Source organism: Phoxinus phoxinus, assembly GCF_949152265.1.
Source record: "Phoxinus phoxinus genome assembly, chromosome: 22".
Taxonomy (NCBI): Eukaryota; Metazoa; Chordata; class Actinopteri; order Cypriniformes; family Leuciscidae; genus Phoxinus; species Phoxinus phoxinus.
In genome coordinates, this window is record NC_136897.1 from 5,213,054 (window position 1) to 5,228,864 (window position 15,811).

Here is a 15,811-nt window from a genome sequence, read left to right on the forward strand (position 1 = left end):
AAGAGCTAATGAAGTAGAAAGACTCTGAAAGGGACTCTGAAGTTGCCTGCTTTCTTTTCGACAGGTAAGTCAATGTTACGGTCTAAATTACAAGCTTTTTTTTTTCATTGCTTGGTTGTGTAATTCATTATATAGGCAGCATAACAGTAGAACATGTAACGTATAGTTAAACTCGAGGAAGGGCTATTGTTGCCATAGTTTCTTGGTACATAACGGCTACCGTTGCAACACGCATTTGAAAAAGCGAGGAGCTAGAGAGCACTATTCGTTTGAATGCAAAATACAATTTCACCGCTAGATGGGAGTAATTCCTACACACTGTCCCTTTAAGCATTTTCTGGCAGACCAATGACACGTAGATTTTTCCTATGGCCTCGGTTTTCTATCATCCTGGTGTTCGGTTAATGAAGAAACCTGGCGAGGCACATATTTGCTGTATCAACAGATGACTTCACATCAGCAGTTCTGTTCTTGGCCATGTTCAGTCTGCCTGTCGCTTGCTTAAGTTGTTGCGAATGGACTTAAATAGTTTGCGTGAGCGTACCCAGCTTGTCAGCAATCACCTTTGTGATTTTCTCAGTCATTGCTTGTAGTGCTCTGGTTAACGCTGGGTCAAACTGTCCGGAAACTGTCGGCCATGTCTGCAGCTAGATGTAGCAGTACCCCCGCCCCCATATACTCAATTTGATACTCCAGTGTTAAAAATTAATAGAGATTGTTCAATTTACATTTGCTTCTGTTAAAAAGATAAACTGAATAATCTCTGGGGAAATTCTGGGATGAGAGACCAACTACTGAATCAAAAGCTGGGGAAACTGTTAAACACATCAGCTCTCAGAGCCTGTATTATTGCCAGCATTCTTGTCTGTCTGAGATGTTGTGGGCCATAACACATGCTTGGAAGGCTGTGTCTATAGACTGGATTTTGCAAACACACACAAACACCCACATACCATTCGCTAATCACATGTGCAACAGGCTAATCTAGCAGGTTTGCTCTTTTTCCATCTGCAATTGAGCAGAATGTCCTGGCACTGATCCACCCCTTCATTTACTCTTTAATTATGCAAGTGCTGTCTTTTCCTTTGTTATGCCTGTGGCTCTGTGTTTAATTTGCATCTTGTTCCACTGCTTTTCTTGGCAGTCTTGTTGTTTTGTTGTCTCTTGGGTTGAGGGAAAAAAATTCTCCTTAAAGCTTTAATTACCCAGATGAAGTCTTGCTCTGTGTAGTATTTCAGTCTCTAGTTAAGGTACAAAACTTCTACTGCAGCTCAGAAGTGCATTTTATAGGAATGTATTACAGCTGGTAGTTAAATAAATGGACTTCTGGACAAGAATGAAACCAGAATAATCACTGCTGTAGCTTTATTGGTGAAAAGAAATTCAGGTTTTTGAGGAAAACATTCCAGGATTTTTCTCCATATAGTGGACTTTAATGGGGTACAACAGTTTGAAGGCCCAAATTGCAGTTTCAATGCAGCTTCAAAGAGCTCTACAGGTTCCCAGCCGAGCAAAAAGGGTCTTATCTAGTGAAATTATAAGAAATGAAGGTTTTTGAGAAATTTTTTTAAGGATTTTTCTCCATATAGTGGACTTCATTTTCATCTTAATTTTCATTTTCTAAAAAAAATTAAACATTTATATACTTTTTAACCACAAAACCACAATTTCGTATGCGTTTTTTTCGTATTCGTCATTCGGTGGCTCTGAATTGTCAAAATGCTTGCCACGAAAAACACAGAAAATCGAACCCCATCCGTATTTTTTATTGACGGACAAAAGTTTCGGTGTGTGTGTAACCGTGATTGACAAAACATGAGGTTGTATTTATTTTTTAACGTGCGAAAGTTAACAGACGCGAAAATTTTCGTATGCGTTTTTTTCGTATTTGTGATTCGGTGGCTCTGAATTGTCAAAGCACCATTCAAACTGCTTGCTACGCTACGGATGCGAAAAACGCAGAAAATCTAACCCATTTCGATTTTTTTTTATGACGGACGAAAGTTTCGGAGGCAGTGTAAAAAAAATCGAAACGGGTTCGATTTTCTGCGTTTTTCGCATCCGTAGCAAGCAGTTTGAATGGTGCTTTGACAATTCAGAGCCACCGAATCACAGTGTGCAATGGCCTTTAGTCTTGCTGAACTTGAAGAAACTTGAATAAAAGGAACTTGAAGAAAGAAAGACATGAACATCTTGGATGACGTGGGGGTGAGTAAATTATCAGAAAATGTTAATTCTGAAGTGAACTAATCCTTTAAATCTAGTTTCAGCTGCCAATTCAATGAACCCATCTCAAAAAATCCAGACTGGCGAATTTAGAACCTATTGATGATTTGATACTTGGGCTATGTGTTGAGTGTGTACCATTATAGTCTTTTACTATTCCTGTAGTATTAGTATATACTCAGTATGCATCGAATACTTTGATGACCCCCTGCATTTGCAAAATTGTGACCTTGTGACAAATGCAAGTAAACTTCTATTTGTAAAAGACTGAGCTAGATTTCTTAAATAATTCACTCAATATAATATTTCATTGTATTGCCAATGGACATTTAAAGGGGTCATGACATGAGAAACCAAATTTGCCTTGATCTTTTGGTATATAAGAGGTCTTTGTACCATTAAAACGTCCTGCAAGTTTCATAGCTTAAGACGACCTCCCCATTATAAACGATTCATTTATTTAATCAAGCTCTAAATACAGCTCGTTCTGGATCCATGGTAAGAAGTGACGTCACGGTGCGAAGTGACGTACCGGCGTTTGCATATAGACCGCCTCCAGCGCAAGGCAACTACGCTTAAAGCGCAAGGCAACTATGCTCATTTCGTATCGCTGTCGCGCCCGCGCGCCGCGCGCCTCACAAGTGTTCAGTCGACGGACAGCGAGTGGGTCTGTGTACAGGGAAATTACGATGCCACGCAGATGTGCTGTTCCTGGCTGTGGACAAACAACATCTTTGAATACGCTGCGAAAGATCCAGTCGTCAGGGAAAAATGGATGCACTTTATTTTTTGCGGACGTCTCAGTCACGGCAGTGTTAGTTTAAGCGTTTGTTCTATACATTTGAAGGATGACTGTTTTGAGAACAAATCCCAAAATGATGCTGGCTTTGCCAGAAAACTGTTGCTCAAAGATAAGTCCGTGCCGACTATTCTGGGCTCAACAACGACGACGCAAACTGTAAGTAATGTATTTAAAACTTTAAACTACTTTTTAAATACGCTGAATCCGCAAATGTTCTGGCTGGGGGCGTTAATAATTGATGCATAGGCACTGACGTTAGTCAATCATAACAGTGGGCGTTAACACTGAACTCTTAAAGGGGAAACACCCCCAAAACAGACTGTGTGAATCAGAGAATGAGAAACAGGGTGGGAAAAGGTCATAAATCACTACATTTTAAACGTTTTTTGTAAAAAAAACTATAGTAATACTATAATTGCACCTAAGGGAACATAATAATAAAATTAAAAAACCCATGTCATGACCCCTTTAAAATAATTGATTTCATTTTTTTAGACTGAATGTCACTTGCTCAATTAAACATAAAACTATACAATTTTGTGACAGTATACAACTGTTTATTATAGTAAAATATTTATTTAGCCTTTTTGTTACCATTTCAAATACAATTTAAATTTGTATTTAAAAAAAACTTTTATACTGTATGCCTTTTAATTTAGTAGAAATACAATGGGATGATGGTTTAATTCCAAACAGTAACTATTTTCCCATGTACCTCATATCTCTTACAGCCAGATAGAAATGACGGATACTGTACTTCCCACTCTTCCCTGTGTCACATCAAGCACAGTCTGCATATAGAATACTGATGCATTAAGACATTTGGGTTGGAAGGTTTTTATACCACAGTTTTGAAAATATAACTTATGGCAGCCAAAGCATTGTGAGCAACAATATGCATTCATAGGCTATTTGAAAATATGTATATGTAAAATGTTCATGCATTACCATGGCGGTAAAATATATCTAAAAATCTCAGTCGTAAAACAGTGATTATAAGGTAGGCTACTGGTTAAAAAAAGAAGGGGAAAAAAAGGAGGAAAGTACAGTGCCCACTCCAAGATGAAGACCAAAGCATTTGTCATGTTTTCAGCATTTTTATATTATATATATATAAAAAAAAATCAGACTCAATATAGGGTTTCTGAATAATCATACCCTAATTATAGTTTGGAAAATTGAACAGTTTTCTACTTACCACATGCCTGAGGGCTACCTCCCATTTTGAATTGGCAATAGAGTCTGAGAGTTGGGGTTTAAGATCAAGTTTGCATTTAAAGCCAAATGCTATGTGAATGTTTCAGATATGACTGGGGCAGAATGATACATGAACAAAACATCCTTTTCTTTAAATCTTGTACTTGCAGATAAACAGAAAACATGAATACAACTGTTTGTATGAAATATTGCTTACTAAATACTGTGCAGTATATATTGTATACTGCTTGCTACTTTAAAAAGTTAGTTCTTTAACTTTAGGAACCGATAAACATTTGAGATAACAGTATGGAAACTTTTGCTAAATTGGTTTATCACATAAAACATGCCATTACATTTGCAATTTACTATAACACAATCTCATCAAAAATGTGCATATTTCTATGAAAGGTTCCAGGTTGGAAATCCGATATCATGTGGCATTCTAGTGAAATCAAGTAGGAAATCCCAAATTTCTTAATAAAATGTAATACAGCATTCTGCTTTAAAATATCAACAGAAGGGAAAAAAATAAACACAGTCAAGTCTAGCGTGAGGACTGATCACTGCAGCACACTATATTGTCAAGACATCTGGTCTGCAGCTTGGCCGAGAAAATGGTTTATGTTTAAACCACAGTGTATGTATCTTCTTTGGAGTGTGTTCATGGAGTAATGACAGATTCTTGCAGGGTGCAGCACTACTATGATGTAGTACTATGATGATGTAGATGAATATGCTTAAAAAAGAGGTCACTGGAAAGAGTTATTCAATTTCTGCCTCTTGTAAAAAATGCCAGTTCCCTGCTGTTGGTTTGAACGTATATAAAAAACCTATAAATGTCTTTCGCACTTCTCCACTTCATACATTCACCACAATATCACTTTTCTCAGATGATTGCAAAAAAAAGAACACACTGTACAGTTTTTCAAGGCTCAGTTGTTCAATGTTAAATTCACACCCCTCCCTCCTCCCCCATTCAGGAACAGTCACACGCATATGGAAATGATTGGGTTTGAACCTCCTGTAAATTTTGTTGAGAAAAATGAATCAAGCAATTGGTCTGCCAAGAAAATTCTACGATAAAGTGTATGATTACTCTTCGAATATGTTCGAAAAACTTTAGAGAAGAGATTGGGATCTGAGGAAACATTTTCGCTTTGTACTTTATAAGCATCACTTTGCATAAGTTGTAAATGATCATTAGATTGGGAGTTTCTCAAGCACAGGGAGAAACCCAGACTGCCTTTAAGATCCCTTCGGTATCCTCAGTAGAGTTCAGCCTATTTTAAGGTGTAAAAATGATTTTTATGGCATGTCTGAGTCAGAGATTTGGCTAATGTGTGTATGTGTTTGGAAACAATGTTCCTCCAAGGGTTTCAAATTCCTGAGATGTGACATGAGAGGAAGAAGGATATCTTTCTCAGGCCTCAGAAGCCTTGTGGACTATTTTTCATTCTAGTGACAAGTCTTGGACTGAATTCAGTTTTGTACTCTGGATGCAATATATCATCCCTTAAATGTGCCAATCAAACACAACCTGCATTAATGTACTTTCTCCCTGTAGTTCATGTAGCCTGGCAAGATCCTTGACAGCTTGTATATGAGTGAAAGCTATAAAAACACTTTACGGTTTACATTCACCTTTGACTGCTACTGTACCAGAATCCAAAAATCCAAAAATCAGAGGGTGATGATTCTGGTGAAGATGCCAATGGTCATCATCCCTAATGTAAATGGTAAACTGTCAAATTATTTAAAGCTACACTGTGTGTAAATTATAATTACTCCCATCTAGCGGTGAAATTGTATATGACTACCAACTGAATATTACTTTCTAACCCCTCCCATTCCGAAGGCGTTTTAACTCCTACGGTGGCCGTATTATTTCAAATCTGCCGGCAGTCGTGAGTAATCTCCCCCTCACATTCGTCACGGTGCCACTGAGTGTAAAAACGTGAAAGGCGAAGCTTGAATTTCCAGGTATGTGTGACGATAGAGATGCGGAAGCAATTGCAAGTGAAAACTCTTTTATTATGGACAAGCAAGCAAACACAGTTCATGAGAGTCAGGATGGCAGCACAGGGACCCCGATGGTCAGACGAACCCAGGGTGACGAAGTGCAGACGTGCGGTGAGACAATCCAACGAAGACAACAATCCAGGAATCCACAGGAACGTGAAACAGGAACAAGGCAGACACAAGACTCGACACGCAGACTGGGACACAACCGGGTAACCACAAACAACGATCTGACAAAGGAGATGGGAAGGAAGTGAGTATATATACAGTGATGAGATGAGCTGCAGCTGATGACGGGAGTGATGAACTTGATTGCTGATGAGCTCAATTGAGTCGGCACGCCCACACAATTAACACACACACACACATAACAACAGAACACGATACAAGAAAGAGACAATGGATTTATGAACCGTGACAGTATGTCCCTCTTTGGCTAATGTATTTTCAAGATGGAGGTGCAACATGGCTTCCGCCATTCGAGCAGCTCACCCATAGATATACATAATAAAGGCTAGATGTCTCGTCCGCGGTGCTGGCCAATGGAGGTCGACGTCAGCACCTGGCGGCCATCTTGTCACAGTCAGCTCGCTCACTCGTAACATTGTGTTTTAATGGTGCATGTACCGATTTTCAAACGGGTTGGTTTGTTATAAACGTCAGAGATGTAGTTATGACACTGCATACTTATGAATAATTATAATATTATATATTTCAACATGTTCAAGCATCCAGAATTATAGCCACGTTAATAATGTTTGTAAGAAACCAAACCGTTTGTAAATCCGTCAAGATTTCAGCGAGATAAGAGTATTTGTGTTCGTGCAGATCACTCACCTTACATCAGATACCACAGAGCCCGCCGGAAAGCTTCCATGTGACAAGATGGCCGCCGGTGATGCCGTTAGAGACTCCGCCGTAAGACATCTAGCCTTTATTATGCATATATGCTCACCGTATGTATTATAAATAGCAGATTCTACGCTTATGAGAATACTTGATTAGTTGGTAGAAGTAATTATACATTAATGAGCATATATAATTTTGAAAGAACAAAGTGTTTTTTTTGCTAAGAATCAACTTAAAAAATTACACAGTGTAGCTTTAATTATGATTTTTATAATATTTTACATTTAGGGTGAGGAGACCTTTTCATTCTAGAGAGCGTTTGGAACAAAAACTACACACATCACCTTTAAAGACAAACATTGTTTTTTATGATATCATTAGATTCATTACATATAAGAGAAACATCAAAAAGTATGGACAAATATTAAGGGAAATGTGACGTTTATTTAATTACTCATTGGAATACATGTGAATGTGTTAAACAGAAAATGATAGTACATATTATTTTACAATTAAAAAACACCATTTTTAAAACCTTTTCAGTAAACGGTTCCTTAAATGGTGAACATTTTCACTTTAGCTTCACTGAGTAAAGGTTATATATATCAGGTGCTCAGCACCCTGTTTGCAATTATAAAACTCATAAACCTTAAAAACTTAAATGGAAAAGGGAAAGCTGATCCTAAACAAGGAGATTTGTGGTGTGCATTGACTCTTAGGATTTTATTTTAGCCATAAAGGGTAAAATATGGAACTTCTAAACAAAAGCTCAAAACCAGATTTTGTGTCTAGATGGATGTTTCTCTGAGTTTGCAGATGAAAGACTTACAGAGTAATGTGTAGGGGTGACTTTATGTGAACTGAAAGTCAATGCTGCTACACTGTGCTAGAATTAATTTCCCTATAAACACCTGGCCAAATAAATTCACAAGACATCTGTATCCGTGATCTTGTCAGGCTCTGCCCGATTAACAATGACATCTGCATCTAGGCAGGACGATCAAATTTGCTTTCTCAAAAACATTATTTTGATTATGATTGGATGATTAGTGGCCTAAACCTCATGCTGTGGTTATATAAGTTGTAATATATATCAGTATTTTCAGATTTTGATAAAGGATCATGATACTTTGATGAAAATAAAGTCAAAATATTGTATGATTTTTTGTTATTTTATGTTTTGATGATATTGTACGTTTAGGCTATGTTCACACTGCAAGCCTTAATGCTCAATTCTGATTCATTGCTCAGATCTGAATTTTATTGTTTGGCTGTTCACACGTGGCCAATATCAGATTTGAGTGTGAACTGGTTACGGTCCTGAACTGATGTGCAAAAGAACGATAACAATGACGGCGCACAGCACACTGTCATACTCAAGTAAGCACAGAGGTACAGAAGTCGGCATTTATGTGTTCATTTTTAAGGTGATGTGTTCAGACAAATCAGAATCGAAAAGATCAGATTCCATGTGGTTTGTGCTATTTACACTGTTATATAAAAAAATCAGATCTGAGTGGCATATGAGCAAAAAACATTTTTTGGGGGGGATTTGGGCCACTTTTGCCTGCAGTGTGAACATAGCCTTATTATATGAAAAAAATGTGTTTGTCTAAACCTTCTGAAGTCATTAAAGTACAATTTAACAAAGTCTAATGCCTCTTTGCAAGATGGATTTATTTGTCTATCCATTTTGAAGTATAATCCACAGTAGAAGGTTCATTACAGATGAGAACCTTTTGAAGGCTATACTATCTTCATAGATCCCTATGACCTTTCAGCATTAGTCTAGATCTGCCAATACACCATTTCAATCGACGTTCCTTCAGTGCAGGAACAGCTCTTAGTTCTTGAGCTTTTTGGGCAGGATTTTCCTGAGAGTAGGCTTCTGGTCCTGGGTGGTGTCCTGCTGTGGATGGGGTAGCTCTGGTTCGGCTTCGTGAAGCTGTTTGAAGCTTTGAGCTGGCTCTTTGGTCTCTCGTTTGGCCTGCCTCAAGAGACGTTTCATGTTCTTCACCTTGTCTCTCAGGTGATTGTTGGCCTTTTCCAGGATTTTCACTTTTTGAGAGAGGTTTTTGACTTTCTCTTCCTCCTCAAATAAGGCCTTCTGCACATTGGAGCACCATAGCTAGATGAAAGTAAACAGAAAGTCAATTGAAGTAAACAGGAAGTACAAAATAAAGCATCTGTTTGGCTCCTATACTTATAAACATGGTCTAAAATAAACTTCAGAAGCAGACTGAGTCTTTTGTGGCAATTTAAAACAAGTAGAATATTCTTGAATTGTAAAAGTTTCCAGTGTCAAGCAACTCTGTTTTCACCAAAAGCAAAAATGTTACTCCAAACAAAATCACAACCATTCAGAGCAGCTATTTAATATATAATTCACAGCTATGTGGTGCTTTTCTTTTAAAGTACAGCCTGGTGTAAAGTCCTTCATTGCTCAACTTACTGTACATCAGGCATGTGGTTTAATGTACTAGGAGTATGATGTATAGAGAAAACATGATTCATTTGGCTGTATTTTAATCAGGCTCTGATTATCAGTTGGAAATCAAAGCATCTGAAACTCATTTGAAACTTTTGATAACGTGTTGTTCTTGATACGCAACGGTAACTTCATAATCCATGGGGAAAGCAAAGCATTTGATACTTGCCTCTCACATGTGTTCCTGAGTCTTGCCTGAAAAAAGATTTTACATCTGAAAATTAGTCACAGATGGGCCTTTTCTGTAAGTGTGGATTTCCTGGGTAGATCATCATCATGCTTGCACCTGAACCTGCATGTAGGTCAGATGTGATTGTAGATTTGCGTGACATAATCATGTAAGACTGTCGTCAATTTGGAATATATTTAGGAAAATAAATAGTGGTCATATGAAAGTACTGAGTACTGAGGTCATACAAAAGTTCTTCTGGCATCAGTGTAGCAAAATAAAAAGAAGAAAAAAGAATAGTTGGCCAGTATAAATGTTGTCTATAAGTATGATTGTTAACTGAAGAAGACAGGGTTGATTTCCATTAGGTGCTACTTTCAGTTCATATGAGGATCAATCTTTTGTTGACTGATCTCACAGACACATGGAAAGGCATGGGAAATTTCGGACAAGTTCGGTATTTTACACTTAAAGCCCTGTTTTCAGATCGTTTCTCATGAAATAGAACGGGTAAGATTTAAATGTGGACACATGCTGCTGGCCCGAGAATTTTTGGTTTCTGTGGTAGCTCCACAATGGCTGCATAGATGCACTGGAACAATCCTTCCTAAAATCCATTAAACTTTCGTTTACAAAGACGTGAAACTCACCGAGTGGCCAGGAGTGTTCACTGATATGCTCACACAAAAATCGCTGCAAATGATGCTTTCCAACAGGTTTTATAGTAGTTTTGGTCCAACTCCATTGACTTGTTTTGGATGTGCTGTGAGGTACGGTATTACAAAACCTATGATAAATCCTGTTGGAAAGCATCTTTTGCAGCGATTTTAGTGTGTGCATATCAGTGAACACCCCTGGCCACTCGTGAGTTTCACGTCTTTGTCTCGTTTTTCCAAATTTCAATCTTAACCGTTCTATTTCATCAGAAACGATCTGAAAACAGGGTTTTAAGTGTAAAATACCGAACTTGTCCTTTAATCAAATTCATTATGATATCCAGGACTACTACATAAAATGCAGCCAGGACTGAATGGATGATTATAGTTTTAAAGCAATGAAGATACCCAAAAATGAAAATTCTATCATAATTTAATCACATTCATGCAATTGTAATGTAATAGAAAAAGAGGATTTAAATACATCATAGAGCAATAAGAGCAATAAATGTACTAAATTGTATTGAAAGAGACCAGTATATTCTTCTAAATTTCCCCTGTTGTGTTCCACAATATACTGCATCAACACTGAATTGATTAGAGCTGAATAACAACACCATTGTCTTCTGTAGAGCTGATTTACAGCAGAAGTTGAATATGAAGTTTGCATTGATCGTTGTTTCCAGTTTATTAGCATGAAACTGCTTTGAAACAATCTGTATTGTATAGTGCTATAGAAGGTGACTTGACTAGACTTGACAAAAAATCACAATAATACAACAGTATGAATGCATGTAACGTTTAAAGATTTAGATCAGTGCTATTTAAGCATTATTAAGATACTATTATAGTTTTAATAATATTTTACATTATAATTGAAATAAAACTTTTGTAATTCATGACCTATGTAGGTTTTATAATTATTGTGGCTCCCACTCAACTCAACTGAAATAACAGTTCCCTTTCAAGAGAACTCTATGCTGCATCATTAGGTTGACACTATGGGAATGCCCCCAGACTTGACCGGTGTCTGAAGCACATGTGAAACACAGCATCTAGTCGGCAGACGGCACTCCTGTGGCATCACATGGGACACACATGCGTATAAAAGGGTACCTGCATTAGGCATTGACATTAGACTAGCTCTGTGTTATGAGAGTAGAGCAGGAGAGCTGAATGTACACACTGGTGGGTAAATTCCGCTCTTACTTGACTCTTTTCTTGAGGGATGAGAGTCAAGCTTCTGTACCTTGTGGTTTGGACCCTATGTCTGCTGAGGCAGTGTGGCAGCTTTGATCGTGGGGATCGCGAAAAATATAGTAAAGATGGCGAACGAATGACAAGGAAGCACATCAAATGTACATACAGGACACAAGAGTACAATCTAGAGTTCATTGTTAGTTGCCAGCAGCACACATTCAAAACCATGTTACTCACATACATGTCTATATATAGTCTAAGTCCGTTGAGGTATTTAGTGCTAGCTCACTATGATTGTGCTGATCTTCACAGCTTAGTGGAGCAGGCATGTGTTCAGCATGGCGGAGTGGGTACGAACGTTCCCATAGTGTCAACATCATATAACCTCAGTTCCCTGCATCGCGTTTCCATGCTTCTGGAAAGCCAGTGCGTCTCCTTCGGACAATGAAGCTGATGACGTCTAATGCTAGCACCCTGTTTAACGCATGGGCGCTCCATGTGACGTCATAGGATTGGCGTCTGCCAACTAGTTGGTGTTAGTTCAGAAACCGGTCACACCTGGGGTCATTCCCATAGCGTCAACATAATGAAGCAGTGTCTCGTTCCCTTCTCAGGGAACCAGGGTTATATACTCCCTTTTTTCAAGTTATGGTGTCAGCCTTGAAAAAACACTTCTTGCTGTTTGTAAGACTAGAGTCAAGCTGCTGAGACTCAGAAAGAGCTACTCTCTGAGAAAACAAAGGAAATTCACATTTGAACTCTCTCTTGCAAAATTACCCCAACCCGAGATGCAATCACACTGAGTCAATCACCTCAGTATTGTCTTAATTTACATTTCTTTCCCTTCTCCCCCTCTTGCCCCATCTCTTCTATCCACATGCTGAAACCATCTGAAATTCACCCAAAAATCTATGTGATTTGATAGATTAATGTGAACAATGCAACACTACAAGACATGTTTGGTATCATTTGAGATGTCTCAGTGCGGCTGGTACAAAGGTCTCATTCCCCCAGAGGTAAGCCAAAAGGTAATAACGTTTTTAAGAGTTTAGAGATATCTTGCTTATAGAGGAGGGTGGATCCTCTGCCAAGGTATTTCATGCAAATGACGCTCTGTCCTCAAAAGGTGTAAACTACCCAGGTCTGGAGACTTGAGTAATACAAATTCCCATCGTTAGCTCATGTTTCCATTTGAAAGAGGTTTCTGTCTTGGTCTGAGTATTTAAAGAGATTTGTGGCGTGATTTGAAGGCGTGATTTGTGTGCTAGTGCATTATGTTTCTTGAGGTAAGGTATGCATCTTTTACTTTTTACTTTAGAGCATTTGATGTCATGTATTGATTATCTTTGAATTGATTATGTAATTGGCATGATACATTTACCTAACTAATAATAAATTGTTACATTTTAGTTTATTCTTACTCTGAAGGGATTAACTCTAGATTATGTTGTATCCATTGTTTCAGGGTTCAGTCTCAGATTAGGTGGAGCATGGGGCACATTAGGTGGGATTTCTGACTAACTGCTTGACTTTAGTTAAAGGGGTGGTATAATGCCCTTTTCACAAGATGTAAAATAAGTATTTAATGTCCCCAGAGTGTGCATGTGAAGTTTTAGCTCAAAACACCCCACAGATATTTAGGGGCCAAGCACTGAAAGTGCGGAGGCACCTATTGTTTTCGTTCCGGTTCTTATTATTAGGGGCCAAGCACTGAAGGTGCGGGCACCTATTGTATCTGTTCCCGTTCTTATTAGGGGCCAAGCACTGAAAGTGCGGAGGCACCTATTGTTTTCGTTCCGGTTCTTATTAGGGGCCAAGCACTGAAGGTGCGGGCACCTATTGTATCTGTTCCCGTTCTTATTCTTCTTCTTTTTCTTTTTTTTCTTTTTTTTCTTCCGACTGGGCGTCTATGGCAGCCTATAGAACCGTTTGCGGGAAACTTATACAAATTGGCACAGTGATAGAGGACAGCCTGAACTATCACCATAGCAAATTTGGAGTCTCCAACTCATTCCCTCTAGCGCCACCAGCTGTCCAAAGTTTCACTCATGTTTATGCTAATAACTTTTGAACCACAAGGGCTAGAAACAAAATTCTTTTTTCCTCTGATTCCTGAGCTCATGACGATTCGACTGCACCCTATGACGTCATTTTCCGTCATAATAGTTTTCCCGCCATTTTGAATTTTCCGAAAAACCTACTTTTTCGAACTCCTCCTAGGCCGTTGCTCCGAATTTCACGAAAAATGAACCAGATCATCTCCAGACCTTGTCGACCAAAAGTTATGGAATTCAAGTTGATTCGAATTACCGTTCTCGAATACCGCGCAAATAAATTTTACGTAGCGCTTGCGAAAACAGACGTAAGGCCGTATCTCCACAACGCTTTATCGGATTCAGACCAAATTTGGTACATGTCATCACAAGCATGACCTGAGGCTACATGCTGCGTTTCGGCACAGCGCCACCTACTGGTCCGGAGATATGAAGAATTTATGTTTTTGCTTATAACTTCTGAACGGTTTGTCCAAAAATCACAAAAGTGGTCTCGTTAGATTCAGGGCGTCGTGCTGAGTTGACTGATATCCAATTTTCCCATATCGGCCATTTTGGCTGTCGGCCATTTTGAATTATGTGCTAAAATGCTGTATTTTATGAACGCATGAACTTATCGTTACGAAACTCACTATGGGTCATCAGTACAACGCCCTAAAGGTACTCAAAAATTTATGAGACAGCGCCACCTTTTGGTCAAAAGTTATAATGAAATTTCCAAAAATGCTAATAACTTTTGAATAAATTTGCCTATAGTAATGACACTGATCTCAATAGATTCCTTGGGTTATGCTGAAAACATAGATACCAATTTTGCCATAGTCAGCCAAACTTCCTGTCCGCCATCTTTATTTTCTTTTAAAACCTACTTTTTCAAACTCCTCCTAGACCGAACGTCCGATTTTCACCAAAATCGGATCGTGTCATCTCCAGACCGTGCCGAGTAAAAGTTATGGATTTCGTGTCGATAGATGAAACCGTTTTCGTATACCGCAGTGGCAAAGTTGAGGCATGATGCCAAAATGACTATTCAGGCTTTATATCTGCAATGCCTTGACATATTGACACCAAACTTTGTAAGTGTCATTGTCACTTCACTCTGACCACATCACATCAGTTTCGTAACTGCGCCACCTATTGGTCGAAAGTGATAATCATATTTTTAGTTAATGTATGTGATTTTTCAACCATTTTGCCAAAATTCATCTTCAAATGTCTTTAATTGCTCCTTGCTGCAGTGGGTCTCACACTCCCAGCCACTTTGGCATGTCTTGTCGTCTTGCTTGCGCTTGGCCCCGGTGATTGCTGCTTGCAGCTATATTTAGGGGCCAAGCACTGAAGGTGCGGGCACCTATTGTATCTGTTCCCGTTCTTATTCTTCTTCTTTTTCTTTTTTTTCTTTTTTTTCTTCCGACTGGGCGTCTATGGCAGCCTATAGAACCGTTTGCGGGAAACTTATACAAATTGGCACAGTGATAGAGGACAGCCTGAACTATCACCATAGCAAATTTGGAGTCTCCAACTCATTCCCTCTAGCGCCACCAGCTGTCCAAAGTTTCACTCATGTTTATGCTAATAACTTTTGAACCACAAGGGCTAGAAACAAAATTCTTTTTTCCTCTGATTCCTGAGCTCATGACGATTCGACTGCACCCTATGACGTCATTTTCCGTCATAATAGTTTTCCCGCCATTTTGAATTTTCCAAAAAACCTACTTTTTCGAACTCCTCCTAGGCCGTTGCTCCGAATTTCACGAAAATTGAACCAGATCAACTCCAGACCATGACGACAAAAAGTTATGGAATTCAAGTTGATTCGAATTACCGTTCTCGAATACCGCGCAAATAAATTTTACGTAGCGCTTGCAAAAACAGACGTAAGGCCGTATCTCCACAACGCTTTATCGGATTCAGACCAAATTTGGTACATGTCATCACAAGCATGACCTGGGGCTACATGCTGCGTTTCGGCGCAGCGCCACCTACTGGTCCGGAGATATGAAGAATTTATATTTTTGCTTATAACTTCTGAACGGTTTGTCCAAAAATCACAAAAGTGGTCTCGTTAGATTCAGGGCATCGTGCTGAGTCGACTGATATCCAATTTTCCCATATCGGCCATTTTGGCTGTCGGCCATTTTGAATTAT

General features: G+C 38.8%; 1 protein-coding gene across 1 annotated transcript in view; it reads right to left on the reverse strand.

Moving 5' to 3' along the window:
* Positions 1-7,444: 7,444 nt before the first annotated feature.
* ccdc3b (coiled-coil domain containing 3b) overlaps positions 7,445-15,811 on the reverse strand; it is a 45,734-nt gene continuing 37,367 nt past the window's right edge. The window contains exon 3 of the mRNA XM_079596580.1: positions 7,445-9,224. Within this exon, the coding sequence (XP_079452706.1) occupies positions 8,940-9,224 (285 nt within the window). The 3' untranslated portion in view covers positions 7,445-8,939. The remainder of the gene's footprint in view (positions 9,225-15,811) is intronic.